This window comes from Ursus americanus, chromosome 2 (assembly GCF_024610735.1).
Source record: "Ursus americanus isolate L20-20 chromosome 2, mUrsAme1.1.p, whole genome shotgun sequence".
NCBI lineage: Eukaryota > Metazoa > Chordata > Mammalia > Carnivora > Ursidae > Ursus > Ursus americanus.
The window spans coordinates 18,034,664-18,059,792 of NC_142128.1; the positions used below are offsets into that span (position 1 = coordinate 18,034,664).

General features: G+C 47.1%; 1 protein-coding gene across 6 annotated transcripts in view; it reads right to left on the reverse strand.

Annotated features, from left to right (window-relative positions):
* The window catches only part of KATNIP (katanin interacting protein), a 183,259-nt gene that overhangs the window by 153,483 nt on the left and 4,647 nt on the right, over nucleotides 1–25,129 (reverse strand). For 5 of the 6 annotated variants that reach the window (XM_087869348.1, XM_045775225.2, XM_087869360.1 and 2 more), the window contains exon 2: nucleotides 11,791–11,846. The exons of the other annotated variant lie outside the window; for it this stretch is intronic. In XM_087869348.1, the coding sequence (XP_087725474.1) occupies nucleotides 11,791–11,846 (56 nt within the window). The remainder of the gene's footprint in view (nucleotides 1–11,790; nucleotides 11,847–25,129) is intronic. 6 annotated transcript variants of the gene reach the window in all.

Sequence of the window (25,129 nt, forward strand, 5' to 3'; positions counted from 1 at the left end):
GTAGATCCTGTGTTCAGAAGACAAACTATTAGCACCACGCTTCTTGCGGCAAGTTCCGCACCTCTGACTCGATCACTGGCAGCTGAAAAAAAATGCATCCAGGGGCACCTAGGTGGCTCAGTCGGTTGAGCATATGACTCTTGAGTTCGGCTCACGTCATGATCTCAGGGTCGTGAGATCAAGCCCTGCATCGGGCTCCTACCTGGGTGGGTAACCTGCTTGAGATTCTCTCTCTCCCTCTGTCCCTCCCCCACAGCTCACTCTCTCTCCAAAAAAAATAAATAAAAGAGGAAAAAAATGCATCCACAGAGAGGAAAACAGGAGCTCACAGGACACAGAGGAAGCACATATTCACAAATAACCAAACATTCCAGGAAAACTCACACCATGAGAGAGAGGGGCCAACTCAACTAACAGAAGGACCAACAACCAAAGACACAGGGATAATGATGCAAACAGAGACATTTTAAGTATATTTAATATTCTCTGAGCAAGTAACAGGGGATATTGTCTCCATCAGACAAGAATAACCTAGTATGGAGAAGAATTAATTAGAAATCGTGAGTGAAAGATTTAATCATCAAAATAAAAAGATCAAAAGACAGTGAAGGGTAGCCTAGATACAGATACAGGGAAAATCACTGAGCTGGAAGATCAGGGAGAGGCATTTACCCAAAACGCAGGATAAGGACAAAGAATACTGGCAAAAATATAAAAGGCTGTTAATACCCACTATTGGCAAGGTCACAGGCATTCTCAAATATTTTTGGTAGGAATGTGAATTAAGTTTTTCTTATGAGGGTATTTCCAGATTTCTTGTCACTGGCGCCACACAAATCCCTGCTGTTAAGCCAAGGGTCAGCCAATTACAGCATATAGGCCAAATCTGGCCTGCCACCTACCTTTGTAAATAAAGTTTTATTGGAACACAGCCACACCCATTCATTTATATATTAAATATGGCTGCCTTCATCCTATAATGACAGAGCTGAGTAGTTGTGACGAGACAGTGTGGCCTATGAAGCCTAAAACATGTATTATCTGATCTTTTACAGAAAAAGCTTGCTGACCCCCAATTTAGGCCATTATTAGTTGGGTTTCCTGTTATGTGCAGCCAAATACCTCCCAATGGAAACAATGAATAGAATTGTACAAACAGAATGAGGTCTAGAAAGATGAACGTTCCACTGAGAACTGGTCATTTCCAGGGAGAAGAATGAGATTGGGGCAATCTCAAGGGGGATTTTTATTCAATGCCTAACCTTGGAATTTTATAAGTGATGACAATGAACTCAAATTATTTTGCAATTTAATTTTTCTAATAAAAGAACAACTGAATGTCTATACCACAGTGATAAAGAACAAACTACTGATACACTTAAAGACAAACGAAACTCACAAATAATGTTTTTTTGTTTTTTTTTAAAGATTTATTTATTTATTTTAGAGAGGGGGAGGGGCAGAGGGAGAGGGAACCTTAAGCAGACTCTGTACTGTGGGCAGAGCCCAATGTGGGGCTCAAACTCATGACCCTAAGACCATGACCTGAGCCAAAAGCAAGAGTAGGACACTTAACCCACTGCACCACCAAGACACCCCTCTCACAAATATGTTTAAAAGAAAACCGGGGTGCCTGGGTGGCTCAGTTTGTTAAGCGTCTGCTTTTGGCTCAGGTTGTGATCTTGGGGTCCTGGGATCAAACCCAGTGTGGGCTCCCTGCTGAGCGGGGAGTCAGCTTCTCCCTCTCCCTCTGCCCCTCTCCCCCAACTCATGCATGCTCTCTCTCTCAAATAAATAAATAAAATCTTAAAAAAAAAAAAAAAGAAAACCAAAAAGACGTAAAATAAGTACTTACTCTGTGATTCCATTTATATGAAGTTAAATACAGGCAAAACTTATCTATGAGTCAAGATAGTAGATGTCGGTAATACCCTTGGAGAGGTGTATGAACAGGGAGCTGGCATGAAGTTGCCTCCTGGGGGGCTAGGAATGCTCTATCTTTTGATGGGAGTAGTGCCAACACAGGTGTACTCACTTGTACAAATTCTTAAAACTATGTACTTAAGACCATCCGCTTTATTGTATGTAAGTTTTATCTCAATAAATAAAAAGCTGAAAATAAGAATGGAAGGTAGGCATTTCTTTTATTTTCTTTTTCTCTTTCTTTCTTTTTCTTTTTTTTAAGAGAGAGACAGCAAGGGGAGGGGGGAGAGGAAGAGAGAGAGAATCCCAAGAAGGCTCCACACTCAGCAGGGGCCCGATGCGGGGCTTGCTCTCACGAGCCTGAGATCATGACCTGAGCTGTAATCAAGAGTCAGTCGCTTAACTGACAGAACCACCCAGGCGCCCTGGAAGTAGGCATTTCTAATTGTCCCGCAGCACGATCCTAATCTGACATATAGGTAGCTATGCACCAAAAAGCCAGGAGGAAACATGAAAGCGAGTGAGCGTCATGATCCAGGTGGTAGGATAATGACAGATTGGTGTACCTTTTCCTATTTCCTAATTTCTCACCAGTCAGCATCCATTAGTTCTGGTATCAGAAAGCGATGAAAAATGCCTAACGCGGGCCCAGCCAGGTGTGTGCCTGCAGGTGTGGATGGACCAGCCCTGCCTCTGGTGCTCCCCCTGCTGGCAGCACAAAGAGGACACCCCGGGGGCCACATACACCCACACAGCACATGCAGCTATGGTTCCAACTGCTTCACACGCACTGCTCTCTACTTCTCTCAACAACCCCAGGCAGAGGTACTCCATTTTCAGTTCCATTCTGCAGATGGGGAAACTGAGGCACAGAAATACATAACGGAAGCATATAACTTGTCAAAGGCCACACACCTAGAGCCAGGATGCAAGCTCCAGCAGTCTGGGCTAGATCCCAGCCCTGTCCTTGACCACCCCTGCCATTCCATCTCTCTAATGCCAGCCATCTTCCAGGGCATCAACAAAGTATGAGCAGCCCAAAGAATATTTTTTTGAAAGAGTTTAGGTTTCTATATCAAAAAAAGAAACAGAAAAGAAGTGGAGAACTTCAATGAATTTCCTTATACTTGACAGTTTTGTGCTGAATCATATAGTGGGGACAGGGAGGGGCACATATCCTCTTCATCGGCCTCGGATTGGAATCCAGTGGTCATTAACTGCACTTGGGGATGCAGGGAGTGGGTATCAGACCACTCGGCTTGGCATGATCTGGCTGTCATTGCCCCTGTCTCCCTATTCACCTGCCCAGTCCTATGGTCCCAAGAGGACAGATGCAGTCCTCCGGGGTAACTCTGAACCAGCAGTAGGGTCCATGGGGAGAAGAGGGAAAGTGGCCTGTAGGAGAGCCAGTCGGTGATCCGAGTGGGGCTGGGCTTCATGTGTTCATCTCTCTCTACCTCACGGAGTCCTCAGCCTGGGGAGGAAGGACCGAAGATGCCCATTTTACAGGTCAAGAAACATTAAGAAAACAATCATTTGCAACACAGCAGAGGCCACAGTCATCCCTCCATTTCCAAAGTGAGTGTTTTGGGTGCCTACGAAGCCCCATGACTGTGTGAGTTGGGCCGCTGGCAGCAAAGAGGTCAGGAATCGCACTCTTGTACCCCCAGAGGACCAAACAAATCCCCCCAACTTAGACCTGTGGGGGGTTTGCCCACGACCTGCCCCAAAGCCCAGCTAAGGAGCTAGGTCCTTGAGGACTGAAGGAAAACCATCCTCTAGAATAGAAGAAAGTGGAAGTGATGCTTAAAGAAAAGAAAGGAAAGTGAGCCTTGGGATGGCCGCAGAACTTGCGTGAGGTACCCCGGGGTGACGCGGGCACTCGCTGCTTTCCATGGCGCGCAGAACGTGGAGTATCAGTGCGGCCCTGAACTCGCTGCGTGAACTGGGCAGCTTGCCTCCTTGCTGTGAGCCTGGGACCCTCACATGAGATGAGGATAATGTTGCTCACCTCCCGGGGTCTGGTGAGGATTTAACAACTGCACTGTCGTCAGCCTCAGAGTCCCCACTGCAAGGTGGCCGTGTGCTGGACAGCTGTTGCCTTCAGCCTGCTGTCTACCCTCTCCCGCTTCTTCCGGGCACAGGATCCTGACTCTGCTTTGGGCAAACACCCCTTCTTCAGCATGTGTTTCACATGGGGCACCGCCCACCCCAGCCCCGTCACTGGAGTGCTCTAAAACCCTGGGTTAGCCGTGGGTCTCAAACTGCTCTCTTTGGCTGCAGTTGTAGAGAGAATTATAATAACGACAGGAAGGAAAGGAGAGGAAGAAGCTCCTGTCACTTTTTCAGGGCTTACTACATGCCAGACACTGCTCAGAGTACCCCTGATGACTTGATGAGGTGGACACCACTAGTAGCCCCATTCTACATATGAAGAAACTGAGGCCCACAGGCGGATACACACTTGGTAAGTGAGGAGCTGGGATTCAACCCCAGGCCAGCTGGCTCCAGCACCTGTGCCTTCCCCCACCCCTCTGACGATGAGGTCAGCTTGCTCTGAGATGGACCAGCCCGCTGGGCGGGGTGGGGGGGACCATCATGGATGAGTCTAGAGGGACTGAATGAGAGCGCCTGCATCCAGTCACGCCTGGTGTGGTCCACCCCTGAACTTTTCAGCTAGGTGAGGCAACACAGTCCCTTTCTGGCTGAAGCTAGTTTGAGGAGGGCTCCCATCCCCTGAACACAGTCTGACAGACAGCCTGTGAACCCTAAGGATGCTGTGGGACATCCAATGGCTCTTGTCAAACCTGGGGGACACAGGAAATGGAGGCCCAGTGAGGGGACAGTAAGTGTGCCCATGGTCAGCAGTGGTGGCTGAAGCCCACGTAGCCTGGCACTGTCATGGCCTTTGTCCTGCTCTTCCAGAAGCATCCACAGACTGAAGGGATAGTTGTCACGTTCTCACGGGCGCTTTTCCCCCAGCAGACACACCTTTCAAGAGGCATTCGCAGGAAGCGCCTTCTCTTAGACAGTATCATTCTCCTTTCTAACCACATCCTGTATTCCACAAAGTGAATTTGGGGGTGGGGAAGTAGAGGGAGACACTTTCAAGGCAATTTCATGCCTCAGATCTGGAAATAGAGAAAACTTTGATGAAGCCCTGTTGAAGGGCATATTGTTTATCCAAAACAGACCCAGGAAGGGGAAGCTGTCAACATTATCTCTTGCTGGTCACAAATTGCGGCTCTCTGATGGGTTTTTCCTAGAGTTTAATCTTGTGCTGGAAGCTAAGCTGATACCAGAAAGGTTTCCGACGCGTCAATCTCCTTCCTGGCATTTTATCAGAAATTGATTCTCTTTGCTTTCCGAGGCTCACGTCTTGGCCCTGCTGTCAAATGTGGGTTACGGGCATCGTGTCTGCGGACACGTCTCCTGGGCTCTCAGCCTGATTGCGGGGGTCTCAGAGTAGGCTGACCATTTGGTGCAATGAGTTTCCATCGCCCCAAAGGGGTGAGGAACACTGGCCCAATTGTGGTCTGTTTTTCTGTGGCAAGACTGCTCATTCACCTCTGACTCTGAAGGGATTAGCTTTCTAAACAGGCTACTTTGCCCATGCCAGTCCTAAATTATAGCACACAACATCTACCAAGCTCCTAGTAGGTGCCAAGCACCCTTGCAAGCACTTTACACATATTAAATCACTGAATTTGTCCCACGACCATCTGAGGCAGGCTCTCCATGATGCCTACTCTTCACAAGAGGAGGTTGAGTCGCAGGCAGGATAGGCAACTGGCCTGAGTGACGGGGGGGTAGGCTGGGAAGCCAGGCTCCACTACCTTGCTAAGTGGCTTCAAACCCTACCTACCATGTGACTTGTTTGCCCTGGAGCGATCAGAAGTTGTCAGTGTCTTGAGGGACCCCCCTGAAATTCTCGGAGCTGCAGAGACCAAGACCTCAAGGGGCAGAAAGACTGACAATCGTAATTTCGCAACTGGGAATGCACTTGGCAATTGGATGGAAAATGTATTTACTCCTTCTCTGCCCAGAAATGTGAACTAAAAGCTTTCATTCCGGGAAAAGTGCGGATTTGGAATGTCAGCTGTCATATCGGACAGGCTCTTGTAATACAGAACTATCAGCCTGCATTGCCTTTTTTCCTTCCCCCCTTCTTCTTCTTCTTTTTTTTTTTTTGTTATTTTAAAAAATTTTATTTTTTTTACTTAAAAAAATTTTTTTTAAGAATTTGCATTTCTTTCTTTCTTTCTTTCTTTCTTTCCTTTCTTTCTTTTCTTTCTTTGATTTTATTTATTTATTTGACAGAGAGAGAGACGGCCAGCGAGAGAGGGAACACAAGCAGGGGGCATAGGAGAGGAAGAAGCAGGCTCATAGCAGAGGAGCCTGATGTGGGGCTCAATCCCAGGACTCTGGGATCACGTCCTGAGCCAAAGGCAGACGCTTAATGATTGAGTCACCCAGGTGCCCCTACTTTTAAAAAATTTTTAAACAAAGGGATTGAGATCTATAAAAATGGAAGGGCGAGCACCCCATTCCCCGGAAGGCTGAAATGGCAAGAAGGGTGAGTCTGAAATGAGGAAGGGGAAGGGGCCACTGCATGCCAGTGGAGTCTGAAACTTCCAAGTCACCGGTCCCACTGGTGCTCCTGCAACCAGCCAAGCAAGGTGCTCAGAGCCAAGTCAAATAAATAAATAAAATCTTAAAAAAAAAAAAAATTTAACCTTTGGCTACTCCTGTACATGCACACAAAGATGCTCTAGGGTATTCTTTATTTTATTTTTTTTTAGATTTTTTTCTTTTATTATTATTTGGCAGAGATAGAGACAGCCAGCGAGAGAGGGAACACAAGCAGGGGAAGTGGGAGAGGAAGAAGCAGGCTCATAGCAGAGGAGCCTGATGTGGGGCTCGATCCCATAACGCTGGGATCACGCCCTGAGCTGAAGGCAGACACTTAACCGCTGTGCCACCCAGGCGCCCCTAGGGTATTCTTTAAAGTGCGCTTCCCGCGGCAAATTCTCTTAGCAGCCTAGAGCATTGTCAGCCAGGAACGGTAACCTATCTAGGGACGGGTCCACACTCCCTTACATGCATTTATTCGGTATCAAAACCTGATCGGAACTGACACGAAACTTACAGCCTTTGTCTAGCCTACTTAGTATGAATATTCATATTTCCCTGCAGATACGTGAATGTGTTTGATTACAGGGTGTTGTCCCAGGCCATACTGGGACGGTATTACTTTCTAAATTCGAAAACAGTGAAACACATTTGGCCCTAAAGGTTTCAAAGAAAGGACCGTGCTTCTGTGCATTCACAGTAGAGCCCTATGCAGCCATACAGAGGAATGGATGAGGGCTGTGCACATGTCCTCTATGGAACGCTCTCCAAGACATGTTAGTAAGTGAAAAAAAAAAATATCCAAGAAAAAAGCATCATGTGTCGTTGTGCTATCACGGGGACAGAGAAGGACAGATATGCTCTGCATAGTTGCGTTATCTATGGAAGATTACTGGAGGGACACACAAGCCATTGTTTACTGCGGGTGCTTCTTGGGAGGGTTGTCTAGGGGGGCTGATATCAGGAGCACTGTGTTCCCTAAATACCCTTTGGTATTGACTACCAGGTCAATCAGACTCTTTCTGCGTCTGAACTGGGAGAAGGTAGGGAAGGGTAGGGAAGGGCATCAGGACCATGACAAGGTGCATAGACCAGAGGGTAGCGGTGGCATGTCCATGACGGTACACAGAGAGGGTCATCTGGCTTTCCCCAAGCCTGGAGGCAGCCAGAATCCTGGACTCCCTCCTTCACTGGGTTCTCCTGAGATCCAGTTCCTCTTTTGCATGGCAAAGATGGAAGGAGTCTCTAGCCCTTGCATTGAAAGGCTTTGCTTAGTTGCAGGAAGTGCTCGTGTGTGTACGTGTGCGTGCGTGCGTGCACACATGTGCCTGTACGTGCATACAGAGGGAAAGCTTAACGTTTTCTAGGTGGTTGAGTTAAATGACTTTTGCAGTCCTTTACAAAGTGAGCTCAGCAGATGAGTGTGCTGTTAAGAGCATTTTTCAGAATCTCCAATCAGCTGCAAAAGAAGGCAGTCCATTTTCACAGGAGACTCTCAGACTGGTTCAGGGTAGGGGCGCTGGATCTAGCCTGCCTGGGGCCCACCTGCCTGGGGGCACACAGCCAGGAGACTGGAAGGATGGAATCAGCCCAAAGTCCAGCTGGAGCAAGGGAGACCCCTTCAGTAAGAAGTACAATTGTGCGCCTTCTCTGTCCAAGGACACGAATACCTGTTAAATATTAGACAAGCTAAGAAATGATTAAAATAATGTAACAACTAACATTTATGGAATGCTTACTACCTGTCTGGCATTGCACAGGGTACTTTAACATATTACTGTACCTAGTAAACAAAAATCTCAAAAGGCGGTGAGAGGGGTCAAGAGAATCGTCCAAGGTCATATGCCTGGGATCTGAGGCAGGAGGAGTACACTGTGGGTACTAACTCAGTTTCCCGGGGCCCCGGGGGGCTCTCTGCTATCACCAGCGTCACACCTGTGAGCCCCAGGGTGCCGTGGGCAACAGGATGGATGCTGGGGGGCTGACGAATAAAGATTTTTTTCCTGCTTTGTGGTTTTCTTTTTTACTTTTTTAAACACTGTGTGATAAATTTACTTCCTAATGATTTTTGAGTAAACTACAATGACCACAATTTAAAAACCATTAATAATTCATGACCAAGGGCCATAAACACTATCTAATCTCCAGAGGCAGAAACCATGAATACTTTTTAGAGACAAGGCTGAGAATATTTTTATCAGCTAAATGGAAAGTATCTACTGGCTTCAAGCTAACCATCAGACGCATGTTTCAGAAAAGACTGTAGCCCTTCCAAAGCCTCGGTTTAAGCTGCCTCTTCCAGGAAGTCTGCTCTCCCTCCTCCGGCACTGCTAGGGGTTTATCTGTGTCTGTGGGAGGGCCTGGGAACTGGGGTGTCCCGGGGCCACGCAGGCATGCAGTGCTCAGGGAAGAACCCGAGGAGTTACTTAACACGGGCTAAGCACTGGCTCTCACCTGTGGCTGGGGGAGTGGTTATAAAATTCTGAATCCTGGGTCCCCACCCCCAGAGATTCTGATTTAAGTGGTTTGGAAAAAGGCCTAAACTTTGGGGTATTTAAAAAGCTCCGGGGTGATTCTAATGTACAACAATGTTTGTGACCACTGACACAAAGACTTTGGCATGGGGCCAGTCACAATGTGGCTGCTGACACCTGCTGGCTACCGAGCAGGTGTGTGTGGAGGGCAGGGAGGGCAGAACGGAGGGCCCATGGAAAGGGGTGGCCTACCTCAACACCAGCCCCTGCCCAGCGTTGCTTTATGGGAATAGGCCTCTGCTCTCATTCTCCATTTTATCAAAGGAGGCAGAAGTGCGCATTTTTATGTGAAAATTGTAAATGTGGACAGCTAATTTTTTAAAAATGGAATAAGGTCTGGGCCAAACAAAACACATCTTTGGGCTGAATTTGGCCTGGTGAGCTCACTGCGAACAGCCTCCCCTCCTCCCTCTGCCATGTTGGCCCATGACCGCAGAGAGAACTACCCAGTCCTGACCCAGGAAGGAAACAGCACGTTCACCTGCCCTGGTGTGAGCAGGCCCTTGTCACCTCACCACCGAAGCAACACAACGCACCTCCCTGTCTGCCTGTCCCAACCAGCTTGTCTTCTTCCCTTTCATGGTGGCAGTCTGATCTCCACCTGGCATCCTGTGTGAGGCGGTGTCAGGAAGTACAGATTTCAGAGGTGATGGGGGGGGGGCTTGGGGGGGGCGGGGGGGATGTGGAAGGAGGAAGTGGGCAGGAAATACACATGTTCTAATACACCAAGATGAGCATCCTGGCACCTTGCTATTCCTTCCTTTCTCGTTTCTCTAACCAAACAAAAGCCCTGTTAAGAGAGTCCGCACCCTCTTTTTCAGAAAGGCCTGAAACCATTTTAAGTATCTTTTGGGGTGAAACTTAGATATTGTGATAAACATCCCCACTCTGTTTTTCTCTCATTGCAAGCACTTTGCAAGAGAGGAGTGATCTGAAATGCTCTCGGGCAACTGGCATGATGGGAGTAGCCAGGAAAGCAGCGATTAGGGAGTCCTGTTGCCAAGGAGAAAGAGAGAGGGGGAAACGAGTATCTCAACTAGGTACCTGCTGCCCTGCTTTGTCAATTTCCAGCAAATCTCTTAAGGTGGGTAAATGCAATGATGTTGCTCTGTGACCAAGAGCCTCGGTTATGTTGAAACAGTTCATTCCTGGCTTGGGGGTGGTGGGCTGGTCCCCACCCTAGGTGACTTTGGGCTGGGAGCCCGTGGGCCTGTGCTCACTTCTGTTCCATCTCTTCTACCCTCCAAGTCCCTGGAAGGACTTTGCGGGAGATACACACACTTGCTCCTGCTTCTATCAAAATGTTCCTACCAGGAAGGAGTGACAGAAGCCACCCCAGTTCAGTTTCTAGAATGGCCACCAGCACCAAAGTCCAAGCCCTTGCCCCAGGTAGGTTGCTTAAATAAGAAGGAAACCCATGCCGGCTGTTCTGGCTACAGTTGAGAAAGGACACAAGAGGGGACAGGATGACAACTGCAGCAAAGCACCCCCTAACCCTAACTTTGAGGTCCAACCCCAACCTGCTTCAGTTGGCTGAGGGTGAGGCCAAATGGGAGGACGCAGCATGTACGTGCTGATGAATTTCAGGATTGTTCGATACTTATGATGAGCCTCATGCCTTCACACCCTTGTACCCCTACACCCACCTGCAGCTACATAAGACTAAAATTCAAACTTCTGTGAGCTTGAGACTTGATCCAAGGGTCCTGCGATAACCTCTGGGTCCTTGCTTCCACTTGGTACCCCCCAGCTCAGTAATCTTGCAAACCTTCCTTATTCACATCTCTCTGACTTTGACTTTGACATGCTCTTTACTTGGCTGGGAAAACTGCTGCTCATTCTTCAAGAGGCAGCCTGCATATCAGCTTTTCCACATGCCTTTCTGGAGACCACTGGCAGAGTCAGGTGAGCCCTTTCCTGTATTGAAATTCCACTCTCTTCGTCCTTCTCACACGGCATTATAATGACCCCACTGCACATCCCTTCCATCTATACTGCGCACACCATGAGATCAGAGCTGTGTCTCTCTCATCCCTTCTGCCGGGCACAGAGCAGGTGGGCTCAGTGTGGCAGATTTCAAGAATGGCCATAGTATTTGTAGCTTTCCCAAGCAGAGGTGAGGCCTATTTCCCCACCCCTTCCATCTGGCCTGACCTCGTGACTTGCTTTAAAGAAAACCAAGTTGGCAGAAGGGACACCATGCTGGTTCTGAACCCAGGGCTTAAGAGGTGCTGGAGTTTCCACTCTTCATGCTCTTGACCCCCTGAACCCCCAGAAGAACAAAGCTGGCTGGCTTGCTGGTGGATGAGAAAGCAGTGAAAAGAGAAAGCACTGGTACTCAGCCATCCCCAAGCTGACAGTGCTCAATGCAAACGCGTAAGTCCAGCTGAAATCAACAGAACTGCCGAGCCCAAGCCACCGACCCACGGAATCATGAACTAAATGCACCGTTGTTATTTAACGTCCCTGAAATGTGGGTTTGATTTGTTACACAGACAAAGCTAACTGATACACTATGTAAGAGATGGTTACTACCAGTGACACTCTGGTTGAGAACTCGAGGTGCCAACTATCCTTTGGTCCAGGATTCAAGCTGGAGACTCACAGAGAAACAAGCAGGAGATCCAGGAATACTTATTCACCAGCAGGCACCCTTCAAACAGAGTTGACTCCCACCCACCCTCACCAGTGACACATTTACCTCCTTTTTCTCCCGTGAGCACGACCGGCTTCTGTCAGCCTTTCGTAGAGTCTGACCTGTAGCAGTTCAAAAGCAGAACCAGAGATTAAGGCTATTTTAAAACAGCTAGTTTATCACTGCAAAAGCTTTTTATTTGCAAACTGAATAGATGGGACCAATCATAATCAAATGATTTTAAGAAAATGTAGCCTATTATTATAGTGGGAAAATGGCATACTCTTGAAATAGACCAACGGCAAGGAAATGGTAATTCACACACTCACGTTATTTGACTGTAATGAGCAAAGCCTCAGCTCTTTAATCTGGAACATTATCTGCACTCTGCAAGGGCCGACGGTAGATTTCCCAGTCGAATTACATTTTTATTAAATTGTTTGGAATTATATAAAATGCCTTCCACAAAAATGCCTTCCACTGTGCGCATACACATAACCTTTGATGAGTGCACACCAATATGCTTCACCAAACCCCCAAACTCACCACCTAGGTGATGGTACAGATGTGAATTAGCAGTAATCACCCACATTTCCCATATAACGGGCAATTTCAGAGAGAATGTTGTTTTTCTTAGAAAACTGGAAGACTAACATTTGAAAGTATACGTCAATTCAACAGCTCAACATCATACGGTTTAAACATGCTGTTCCAAATGCAGTTTTCACAACTTTTATGGAAGTGTCCGTTATAAAAGGGCTCCTTGATGGAAAATTAATGGATTGCCTTGGTTTTAAAATACAAAATGAGACCCTCTGTGCATTGTCGATGTGTCTTCCAAATTATCCAGCTTTACTCTCAGGTGGCTATTTGTGAGAAAATCAGTACCACAAGTCCCATTAGCCAAGAGCACTCCAAAGCAGGAGCAAAAAGACTTAGCGATGACTTCCTGAGAGGCAAGAAGTAAGGACTGAGTCTCAGAGGAAAGATGTTTGTCTCTGGATGTGGCCACTTCCGGTAGGTCTACACAGGCCTGGGGGGCAGGGGGTGGGGGACCTCATAGCCAGTGATGAAGCACAAGTCAAGGGATGACACTCTTTCCAAGAAAGTGAGAATAAGGGGAAGAGCGAAGGTCCAAAGATGAACCTCTGGCAATGGCCAGAATTTGGGGCCAATAAAGGATTTGGAAAAGAGGCAGCCGGAGAATCTATAGGAGACCCTGGATTATACAGTATCATGGTATGGTAGATGTCTTTTGGGTTAGCTGCTCAGCTCATAAGGACACCCTAAACTGCCTCCTCTCTCACTCTCCTCCCTGTCCTCAGAGGGGAGCTCCATGACTATATAGGACCCCAACCTCAGAATGGTGCGCTGGGGATGGACGCCGGACCCAACTGCAGTCAATCAGAATCCTAGCTCCAGGAATTAGAAATTGGTTTGGAAAGACAGAGAAGACAGAGGGCCCGAGCAGGGCTATCTCCATGCGTGAACTTCCATGCGGTCAGCAGCCACCTGCCTTGGGGGACAGACTACAGAGTGAAGCGATCCAAAACTGACTACATGCCTGCCCTTGTGTTCCACAGACACCCACTTAACATACCACGGAGGTGCTGGATGCCAACAGTGGGGGGAGGCTGTATGTGTATGCAGGCAGGGGGGTATATGAAAACGCTCTGTACTTTCTACCCAACTTTGCTGTGAACCTAAAATTGCTCAAAAAGATAAGGTTTATTCATTTAAAAAATTAAGAAAAAGGCCCAGAATTAAGGATCGGGCATCTGGGTTGTTGGGCCCATTTTATCCCAACCTCCTGACCCCTGATGCTCTGGAGGGAGGAACCAGGGTGGACAGCAACCAGAACCCCTTCACCGCCCCTGCTCTAAGCTGCCAGTCGAGGGACTCACTGTAGAGCCTCAGGCTGATCACGGAGGATGGCATGCCGGGTCATAGGCCACGCAGGGCAGAGCCAGGAGCCGTGAGATTGGTCTGGAGCTGGAAGGGGAGAGGGAAGGTTGGAGACCAGGGGTCAGACCAGAGTGCTCTACCAGCAGAGGCAGTGCCAAGTCAAGTAAGATGTCAGCAGGGAAACGGGCCCAGAACAAAGCCAGAGACCAGAAGGGAAGGAGAGCTAGTCCGGGGCAAACACAGCAGTCCCCAGAGTCTGGTTGTGGTTCTTCTAATGCTGGTCAGACAGTGGACAGCAGACCAGTTACGGGATCTTGGATAAGTCACAGGATCCTACAGGTTCCTTCTGGGCCATATTTTCTTCCCTTTTTTTTTTTTTTAAATTTTAAATGAGAGGCTGAATCACCTCTGGGGTTGCTTTTCAGTAAAATTGTTACAGCAATAGAGAACAGTAAGAAAAACATTAAGGTGGGCCATAAAAACCACACATTAATACAAAGAACACAGAACTTTACTGAAATTTGAAAGCAAATCTCTCTACTGGAGTTCATTAGAAGCTGCTTATTCATTAAATTGGAAAATAATTTGCTTATTTTCAATGAAGATAATTAGCTCTAATTATGCACACTTGTAATCTAATGCCCCGTTCTCACACCACTGAGCCCCTCTCCTCGGGGCAGCTCCACGTGGAGGATGCTCCTTCTTGCCAAGGACAGAAAGAACGAGATCACCTGTGGACCTGTCTACTGCACTCAGCGTCTCTAAGTATCTTCCTACTTATATCTCCTTGTATTCTCACAACACTCAGGGAGGGAGGTGGAGGAAGGTGACATTAATATCAATAGATGCTGCTTGCAAAATTGAGGGGGTGTTCCCCCGCATTTTGCAAGGTGACCTGTCAGTTTCAGCCCTGAGACCATAAATAAGGCCAAATGTAAATGATAATATGTGTACTTCACATTATAAAACAGACATGTGCCTGGGGAACAGGGGAAAAAAACAAAACAGACATGAATGCATATAATATTCTCCCACTTAGGACTTCAGAGATTCTTATCTGCACTGTGGATTTATTTTCATTGGTTAGAAGATTCTGACATTTTGGTTTTACTTTGCTCTAGATGCAGTTCATAACATTCAGTGCTATCATTCAGAAGGGAGGTGCGTCTTCCTTGGATGTCAGCTTCTGAAGCCATCAGGCAAGGGAAAAGCAGCATCAGAATTACCCTTAAAAGAGCCGTAAGCCTCCTGTGAAGTACAGTCCACAGGACACAGCCTTTCCTGTCCATTACTGTAGTCTACTGCACGTGTGAAGTATTTGGTGCATATGGAAATGTACGGTACATGATAAAAATACATATGCATAATAGCATTTTGCGGTATTTCTAACTAAATTATTCACACGGTAATTACTCCCTCTATTTTTCCTGTAGGGTAGAAGGAAGAGTGGCAGGGGGGAGGGTGAGAACCAGGCACCAAGTTCATGAATGTTAATGCTTGGGGGACACAGCTCCACTGAATTGGACACCTACTATGTGCCAGGATTTTAGCTTCTGCATCCTTACAGCCACTGCTCTGGGTCAGGGGTCAATAAACTTATCCTGTAAAGGGCCAGGGAGTAAATATGTTTTATTTTTTAAAATATTTTATTTATTTATTGGAGAGAGAGTGAAAGCAAGAGAGATCACAGAGGGAGAGGGAGGATCTGACTCACTGCTGGGCGGAGAGCCTGATGTGGGGCTTGATCCCAGGACCCTGAGATCATGACCTGAGCCCAAGGCAGATGCTTAACTGACTGAGCCACCCAGGCATCCCCTGAGAGCAAATATTTTTTTACCTTATAGGCCATAAGTTCATAAAATCATAAAGCCTCTGGTGCAACTACTGGACTCTGCCATCATGGCGTGAGAGCAGCGCTAGACTGTTCTGTTCGTAAACAAATGGGTGCCGCTGTGTTCCAATAAAACTTTATTCACAAACATAGGCAGCAGGCTGAGTTTTGCTCCCAGGCTGTAGTCTGCTGACTCTTGCTCTAGATGGACGGTACTATCCCATTGGTGCCAACCAAGGAAGAAATGAGAAACAAACTTTGAGGGGGTGATTGAGCTACTTTTTTGAGGTCACAAAAATGTAACTTGTAAGTGACAGGGCTCAGTGTGCTCCTAATGTCTACTGTCACTAACATCATCACCATCACAATCATATTAATCAGTGTTATTACCATGTGAGCTCACCTTAAGTCAGGTTTACTCTGTGCCAGGCACTGAGCTCCAGGCTAAGTCCATGAATCAACCCATTTACTCCTCTCAGCTACCCAAGAAACAGGCACTCTTATTATACCGCCCGCCTGTCAGATGTGGTCACTGAGACCCAAAGAGGTTATTAGGAAACTTGCCCCAAGTCACCCAGCTAGTGAGTAGAGGGGCCTTGATCTGGATCTGAGCAGTCTGGCTCAGGAGCCTGCACTCCTAACCACGGGGCCACACTGCTCCTCAGTCAGGGCGCTAAAGATAAGTACAAGCACACGAGAATGGACCGGGGAGGGAGTCTGATGTAAGCAATTCTTTCTGCGATGCAGCTTTTTAGTGTACTTTGGACTCCTAGAGCAATTAGTAAGGGGGTTAGATGAAAATGATTTCCCAATGATCAAAGAAGACGGCGCTGCCGGCCAGCCAGCCAGCCAGAAAAATGCCGTAAGATGCCAGAAGTGGTAAGGCGGGCTTGGCATTAGACACTCACTCCCATCTACTCAGGTGAAATGCTCAGCCTTGGCAGGAAGGGTTGGGCTTTGGAGACTAAATCCAGTGGGAAGCCTGCAGGCAGAGAGGGCCTGTGCAGGGACCTCCCCAGCACAAAGGAGCTTCGAACAAAGAACTTGTTTCTCTCCACTGGGGTGATGGTACCGCCATGAGGTTACAAAAATGAGCTTATTTCTTCTGTTGCCCAAATAGGAGAGCTTATGTTGCTCTCATTTTATATATCTATGGAATTTAATTTAAATGACAAATATCCCACTGAAATACCACTTAATCTCACTAATCGGACTGGCAAAAATCAGAGGTTTGACAACATACTGCTGGCAAGAGCTCGGAAGCCGGCTCTTTGAGCCTTGCAGAGGGGGAAGTGCAGAATGACAGAGCCCCTTTGGAAGGTATTTTGACAATATCCTCAAAAGTACAAATGTATTTTCCCTTTGGGCTAGCAACAGCACTTCCAGGAATCCACCGCAAAGAATCACCGCCACAAAGAGGAAATGGATGTACAGAGGTATTCACTGTATCACAATTTGCAATAGCAAATGTTGGAAATGACCCATAAGTCTATTGATAGGGACTGGCTGAATAAATACAGCAAAACCACACAATGGTATAGAATACTGTGAAGCTGGAAAAAAGAATGGGCAAGCTCCTTCTATATAAGACAGTCATGTTATGTGAAAAAAATCAATAGGCAGAAAGTATATGTACTATGCAATCTTTTCTTTCTAAAAGAGGAAAATAAGAATAAATACTGACGCTGGTTCTGTTTGTATAAAGAAGCACCCAGAGCTACGTGTACAAAGACAACAAATCACTGTTGCTTTTTACATGTTTTTATTTTTGAGTGATGTACTTGGACCTCTCTCCTTTTGGAAAAATTAAAAGAAACTTAAAATATTAAATGTCCAAAAGGCAGATTCAAATTTTTCAAACATGCAATGGGAAATGCTGTAGGTTGTTCCCATCAGAGGACCCAAGAAAGGCTAGTCTTCCAGAGGAAGATGGGGTAGCCTCTATGAACCTCAGCGCCCCAAAGCCTGCTGGAAAGACAATATGGTATTTTAGGAGCACAAACTGTCTTCTTCTTTTTTTTTTTTTTAAGATTTTTATTATTTATTTATAGAGACAGCCAGCGAGAGAGGGAACACAAGCAGGGGGAGTGGGAGAGGAAGAAGCAGGCTCCCAGTGGAAGAGCCTGACGCGGGGCTCGATCCCAGAACTCCGGGATCACGCCCTGAGCCAAAGGCAGACACTTAACAACTGAGCCACTCAGGCGCCCCAACAAGCTGTCTTCTTTTAAGAGATCAATCTGCAATGCGTGAGGGATAAGAATGAAATGATGACAAAATGTGGTTTCTGGAAATTGGAACAACGGTTTCTTGGCTAAGCCAAAATGCTACTGGCGACCAGCTCCTTTATTTAAGAGCAAAGTTTTTATGAAATGGCCAGACAAAATGAGAAAGGAAAAAGGAAAAAGGAAGGTAGAACAAGGAAAGGAAAACTGGGGCCAGTCTGGACGGGCTGTCTGGAAATCGTGGTTTCTTCGTGCTTACTGAGCACCTACCCTGACAGCTTCTTCCCCAGGTGATCTCTCAGGACTCCCTATCCTGCACAACAACAAAGCCACGTGGCTCAGAGAAGTAAAGTAACCCGCCCAAGGTCCGAGCAAGGAAGGGGAAGAACTGGATTCACAACCTGTCAGTCTGGCTGCTAATCCAGTGTTCGCTACACCCTGCTGCCTGCTGGCATCCCCTACCCCATGTCAAGTCCGGGAATGGGAGCACCCCAGTCCCGCTGTCATTACTACCCCACCCCACAGGCCTTCAGCCCCATCCCAGCTTACTGGACACCCACCTACAGCCTCTGCAAAGACACTTGTGGCAGAGGAAGGTGGGGGGTGGGTACAGAGCAGCCTGGGGAGCACCTGCCCAGCCTAAGGGGAATTGCAATTTGTGGTGGTGTTGTTTTGTTTTGTTGGGGGCAGAAGGGGAGAGAGACAGAGAGAGGGAATCTTAAGCAGGTTCCACACCCAGCACGGAACCAGAAGCTCGGCTCGATCTCACGACCCTGAGAAGATGACCCCAGCGAAAGCCAAGACCAACACTTAAGCGACTGAGCCACCCAGGCGGCCCCAGAGAATCGCTCCAGCTGCCAGTTTCCATTCAGGAATGTGGGCCCAGCCTCATTAGATTGGATTGTTCCAGAGAAGTCCAGTATTAGGAGAAAGCTTCTAGATTTGAAATACTGACAAGCAATTAAAAAAAAATTTTTTTTTTTAAAGCTCTATACAGATCCAACAAAGCAGGCTTCTAGATTCGAACCGAATAGGTAACTAGGCAGAAGGCTGGAGACTCTCCCATTATTTACCTCGACGCCACGGACCATTTTTGCAGGGGAGCGGGGAGAGCTCTTTAAGGAAATCTCACCATAATAACAGAAATCTGTTAGACAAAAAGCGTGACTGTTTGGAAGACAGGTAAACGTGGGCTCTGCAACACACTTTCAGATAACCTTCCAATTCCCCATGTGTGCCTCCAGGCTGGTTCTGGGGACTTTAAGTCACATTCTGTCTTCTGAAAGCCTGAAACAATATCCCTGTCACTCTTCCTTTGCATTTTCTGTGTAACTCGAATTCCCGGGGCCCAGTTTACTGCCAAATTACCTGAGATAAACAAGTCATGCTAAGATTCTCTTTTCCTTTCCAAACCCAAACAGCAGCTGGCAGCTAGAAATGGTTATTTATAACCTGCACACTGTTACGTGCATTTGCTTGTGCATTTCTTAAAAATGCTTAGCCATGCATTCTTTGGCTGCCTTCATAATTACGTGAGAGCCTAGGGACAATGCTATGCGGCGGCAGAGAGGGTAGGCTGTGGGTCAACCTGTCTGGCTCAGCTCCTCAGTACCTGTTTAGAAACCCTGACAGCGTGATTCCATTTCAGTCTATTGTCGGCGTTAAGACAGTGCATGTGAAATGCTTAGAACGGTGCCCTGCACATAGTAGGTGTTTAGCAGTAAGTAGTTCACTCCCCCATAAACAGCTATGTGTTTGTGGATCTTGGAGGGTTCTGTTGGACTCTGGCTCCCAAACATATCCTGAATCTGTCCTTTCCTCCCCATCATCCCTCCGCCAGGTCCATGATCATTGCAGAGCCACCTGGTAGGACTCCTGCCTCCATTATTGCTGGGCTTTTCCCATGGCAGCGAACTAAAAACGAGACCGTATCCCTTGCCTGCTTGACCCTCCAGTGCTTTTCCCTCTGCATGGTTCTCTCTCCAACGCGCACGCTCACACCCACACCACGCACCCCGGCGGCCTGCCAGTCTTTCCTCTGCTCCTTGGACTCACGATTCCTTCCTGCTCCTGGTCCTTTGCTCTCATGGTCCTTTCCTGTTGGCTCCTTCTTCTCAATCAGATCTCAGCCTGAAGGGACCCCCTTCCTCAGAGAGGACTAGCCCACCATTCTCCCTACTTTTTACCCTCTGCACAGGCCCTATCTCATCTTTTTCTTGTTAGTGTGGTTGGGATCTGTCTCCCCCTTCCCTGACCCCCCCCAATATGGCCACTGTTTGGCTTTTTTTTAATCACTGAATTTCCCATACCTGGAACAGTGCCTGGAACGGAATGGACATCAGTATACATTTCCAGATTCTGTGAATGAATGAATGACCAAATTTTTGAATAGACAATGCCGGGAGGACAGGAGGCCTGAGTATGAACTTCTATGAAGACTTCATCTTCTCTGACAATGTATTTTCCTAACCCTATCTCCCTGCTCTTTCTCAGATGGTGAAATGAAATATGACAAAGTGAGTTTAATACACCACTGGAGATAATTGGAAAATATTGATTTTTTTTTTCATTTGAAACAGTAAAGATAAGAAAATGCCACACTTCTGTAATCTAATCAGTGGCTTATGTGACAGCATGCTTCCCAAGCTAAAATGTACTTTGGTCAACCTCTGTATCCATCATACAAGTTCCCAAATCCATTCCAACTACACAGGCCAACCCAGCCCCCCACTGACGACAAGTGGGGACATTGCGTTTGTGAATCTATGTGAGCTTGTGTGTATATATCCAAATTAAAGTGTCTTTTGAGTATTTGCATTCCACTCCTCCCGTCCCCCCACAATGAGCTGCCAAGTAGCCCTGGAAAACATAGGAAATGACTGCATGAGCTCCCCTGGAACCCTAAAGAAATAGATACGTTCCTTCCTCTGACAGCTAATTTTTACCGAGAGCCTATTAAGTGCTGGGTACCATTTTAAGGGCTTTAAATAGATGGATTCATTTGATTCTCATAGCAGCCCTAGGAGGAAGTCCTACTATTAATCTCCATTTTATAATTTCAGAGTCCAGGCACTGAGAGATGAAGGGACTAATCCCCCCGAGGTTGTGCGGCCTCAGAACTGGAGCCCCCTTGGTAGGTCTCCACAAACTCTGCTCCTTCCTCTCCTCCCCAGATGAGGATGACGGGGAGAGCAGGAGAGTCTAATCCTCTGCCCTGGTTTTTCAGGGTAGCCTTCTGCAGGCTTAAAATAAAATCTCCATCTCGAATCATGCAAGAGGCAGGTCTATCCACCGCAAGGGCTCATTAGGAGGGAGGGTTTGTCATGGTTGGGGGGGCATGGGGCACTGGACAGAAATGCCTCTGGGCCTGTTCTCCCACTTCTGTAGGCACGTTAACTCCCCAGGCTGCGGCCCCAACATCTGATAAATGACAGCGGTCAGACCAGATCGAAAGTTGGTTTGGTCTCCATAATGTTTAAAAAAAAATTTTTTTTCCCCAGCCAACATTTACAGCTTGGGAGAGTTCTCGTTTTAAAATCCTGAGTTCTGGCTTGTTTTGAAAAACTAAAAGATCTGGCAACACAGGGCTTGCGTTCCTGCCTGGCAACAGTTGTCTGGAGCTGAGGACAGTTGTCTGGCAGATGGCGTGGTGTCCTCTGGTTCCCAGTCCCCGCTGGCTGGCTGTCTCCCTGCCACTGAGGTCAAGTCCAAGTTGCCATTTATCAGCAGGTCTGAGAGGTTTTTCCCTACGGTAAAGATGAAGGTGAAGGTCCATGTGTCCACATCTCCAGCAAAAGTGAGAATCATTATCGTCATCATCTTAACTGCAGCGAACATGTACGTACTTATTGTACGCCAGGTCCTGATCTAAGGGTTTTGCATCCATGACGCTTTTAATTTTCACAATAACCCCAGGAGGTGGGACAACTAGTATCTCTGTTTTACAGATGATTGGAGGGATGGAGGAGGTCACATGCTTCAAGGAATTAGTACACGACCGAGTTCTTTAAGAAACTGAGGAATATTCCCAGGTATGCAAAGCGTATATAGGTGTTGAAAGAATCTGACCTAAAGCAGCATAATGAAATACACCCTGGCCACTGCGGTCACTTCTATTACCTGCCTGGTCCCTGCAGGCTTCTTTTTTTTTTTTCTTTAAAGATTTTATTTATTTGACAGAGAGAAAGAGAGCGAGAGAGACAGAGAGAGAGCACACGCAGGGGGAGCAACAGGCAGAGGGGAGTGAGAAGCAGACTTCCTGCTGAGCAAGGAGCCCAACGTGGAGCCCAATCCCTGAATGATTGGGACCCAAGCCAAAGGCAGACGCCCCACAGACTGAGCCACCCAGGCGCCCCCTGCAGGCTTCTAAACTTCTATTCTTGCATAGTATCCTAGAGTTCAGAAATCTACCAAGTTCCCTGGACTAGATCTGTTAAGTCTCTTCCCGAACTAACTGTCTTTGATTTTAGGTAGGTTCATAAAAAGGCATCTAAATAGTTTGGGATTCTTTTTTTTTTTTTAAAGATTTTTATTTATTTATTTGAGAGAGAGAGAGAGAGTACTTGAGCAAGTTGGGGGACAAGGAGACTCTGTGCTAAGTGCTGAGACAACGCTGGGCTCGATCTCAGGACCCCAAGATTATGATGTGAGCCCAAACCAACAGTGGGACACCTAACTAACTGAGCCATGCAGGTGCCCATAAATCGTTTGGGATTCTTGAGAGAGATTGTGTGTGGACATGTATGTGCACACACACACGAGGGCCTGCACACACATTGCATTGCAAAGTCACTTAGAGTTCATAAGAGTGTGGTGGTCCCTGCATGGGCGGGTGACCAGTCATCTGCGGTGGTCCAACTTCCTGCCTGGTGCTGCATTCACCAGTAACCCTCCTATCCTCCAATGACATGTCAAGTCAGGGGCTGTCTCCAGAGAATCCATCAGCTAAGGGTGGTCAAGGTAGCATCAGAGTCAAAAATGAGGCAGGAGGTGGGAGTGATGGTGACTGCGCTGGGAAAGAAAATGGGAGGGCAAGAACGCTAACTGAAAAGCAAAGGGAGACAGGATCACAGCAGGGGCTGGGGGTATAGTAAAGGTAGCTAGATGAAGGCATGTTATTAGGACTGGGCTGAACTACTCCAAAGGACACTGTCTGGGGGAACCATACTTTCTCATAGGCGAAAGAGGAACCAGCTGAGATCTCTGGAAGCCTGGCCTATAGGCTTGACTGCAAGGGCTTTTTCTCTGCCTGCTTTATGGAGACCAGCCAGCAATTCACTAAGGGACAAATCAGTTCATCTCTTTCCTGGTTACAATGTCAGCCCAGCAAACACTCATGTACATCTTCCTGTGCCGGGTAAATAAAGGAATGAGAGTGGGTCTCTATCCTCAAGGAAGAGGAAAGGCATGGAGCCCTGTACCTGTAAAACAGCAGGATACATCAGGGGGCCATGGGATCCCACTGTGTGGGAGGAGTTAATTCTGCAGGTGGTATCAGTCACCGTAATCCACAGTGTGGAAGTCACTTGAAAGGAGACAACAGGTAGGGAACACAGCAAGGGGAAGGTAGGGAGGTGGGAAAGAATATGGTGTGCACAAGAAATGGCCGGCTTTCTGAGGTGGCTTGGGCAGAGGTTGAAATTTCAGATGCCTAGAGGTTTAGGAAAAGGCACTCGACGACCGGCGTCACCAGCCAGAAGAGGTCAACCTGTCACCACATGTTCAAGGTCAAGAGGGACCAACAGTCAGTGCTGGAGGACCAGGGCTTTGTGGGAAGGCAGGCCCAGCAGAGCCAAAGTACCCTTCCATCGAAAGACTGAAAAGTCCAGGTTTTTATGGGAAATCACTATTTTTAAATACGGTAAAACACATCAATGGACCCAGTTCAGCCCACTATAATACCTCTGGACACGAGGCTAAGTGGGTATCTAAACAGGAGACTGGAGACCAGCACATCAACCAAGCGATAGAGGAAGGGAGGCACATGGCTTCCCCAGGGAAATTCTCCGATTTAAGGTGCTGTGTCCATGGGGCAATTGTTAAAGTTACAAGGGTCAAGCTGTTCAAATCCATGGGCCATCGGCAGTCAGTCCGGTGCCACTGAGGACAACGGATACTTCCTTATTCTTATAGAAAGCGAGCTGTAAACAGCACCAAGCTCCTTCTTCCGATCAACCACATTGCTCCTTGTAAGCCCTCTCCTACTTGGGAGGAGAGGAGGAGCCACAGGGTCAGATCCTGAGAGAGCCAAGGAGATAGGCACGGGCAGTGCCTTTTAAACTGTGTTTGCTCTTCAACCAGCCTAATGAGTAGGCATTGCCCGCATGCTCACTTTCCAAGTGTAACAACCTGGCCACACGCTGATGGGGACAAGTCTGAGACAGGTCTTTGATGACATAATCTAGACGTACATGAAGTCAAGAGCGTACACTTTATTTGGCTGAGTCCTCCTAGCTCTGCTACCTGCTAGCTGCATGGTATAAATGACCCCAGTGACAGCGAGTATCATATGGAGTTGTCTCAAGAATCAAATCAGATCCTCTCTGGCAGGAGTTGGCAAACTTTTCCAGGGAAGGGCCAGATGGTAAAGATTTTTGGCTTTATGGACCATACAGTCTCTGCCACAACTAGTCAACTTTGCCACTGAAGCATGAAAATGGCCATAGATTGTACACATTTATACGCAAGTGGGCATAGCTGTGTTCTAATAAAACTTTATTTATAAAAGCAGGTAGGGAGCCAGATTGCTTTTGAGAAATGGGAAGACCTTTATGAATGTTATCTCCTAGGGACTCCCATGTTGGATTATAGTTACCTTTTGATGACTAGCTTTCTCACCAGACTATGAAGTTCTTCAGGGCAGAGAATATATCCCCCCCTCTTTTTTTTTTCAGATTAAAACGAAGAGAACAAACATATATATATAGCACACTGTGCCACACAAAAGTAATCTGTAGGGATTTCCAAAATTGCCCAAGTGAATACAAGAGCAGAATTGTAACTTCTCTTTTTTTTTTAAGGTGAAAAAAATTTTTAACTTCTACATTCAAAAAAATCAACTTAAAGTTTTAAGGTAATACAAGGAGAGGCGCCTCGGTGGCTCAGTCGGTTCAGCGTCCGACTCTTGATCTCAGCTCAGGTCTTAATCTCAGGGTCGTGAGTTCAAGCCCCATGCTGGGCTCCATGCTGGGCGTGGAGCCTACTTTAAAAAGAAAAAAAAAATAATAATACAATAAACTCCTATCTACTCTTCACCTGGATCCAGTCTTACTCATCTTGATATCTCTGGATTCCAGCACAAGGAAGACACTGAAATGTGGAGTTACTAAACAAATGTCCTAAGGAAGAATAAGCAAAGCATAGTGTGTCAACGTCCTGTAAGCTAAAATCACAGGTTGAGATGAATACTGAGAAATAGCAAGAGGAAAAGAAATGAATCAGATGCAAG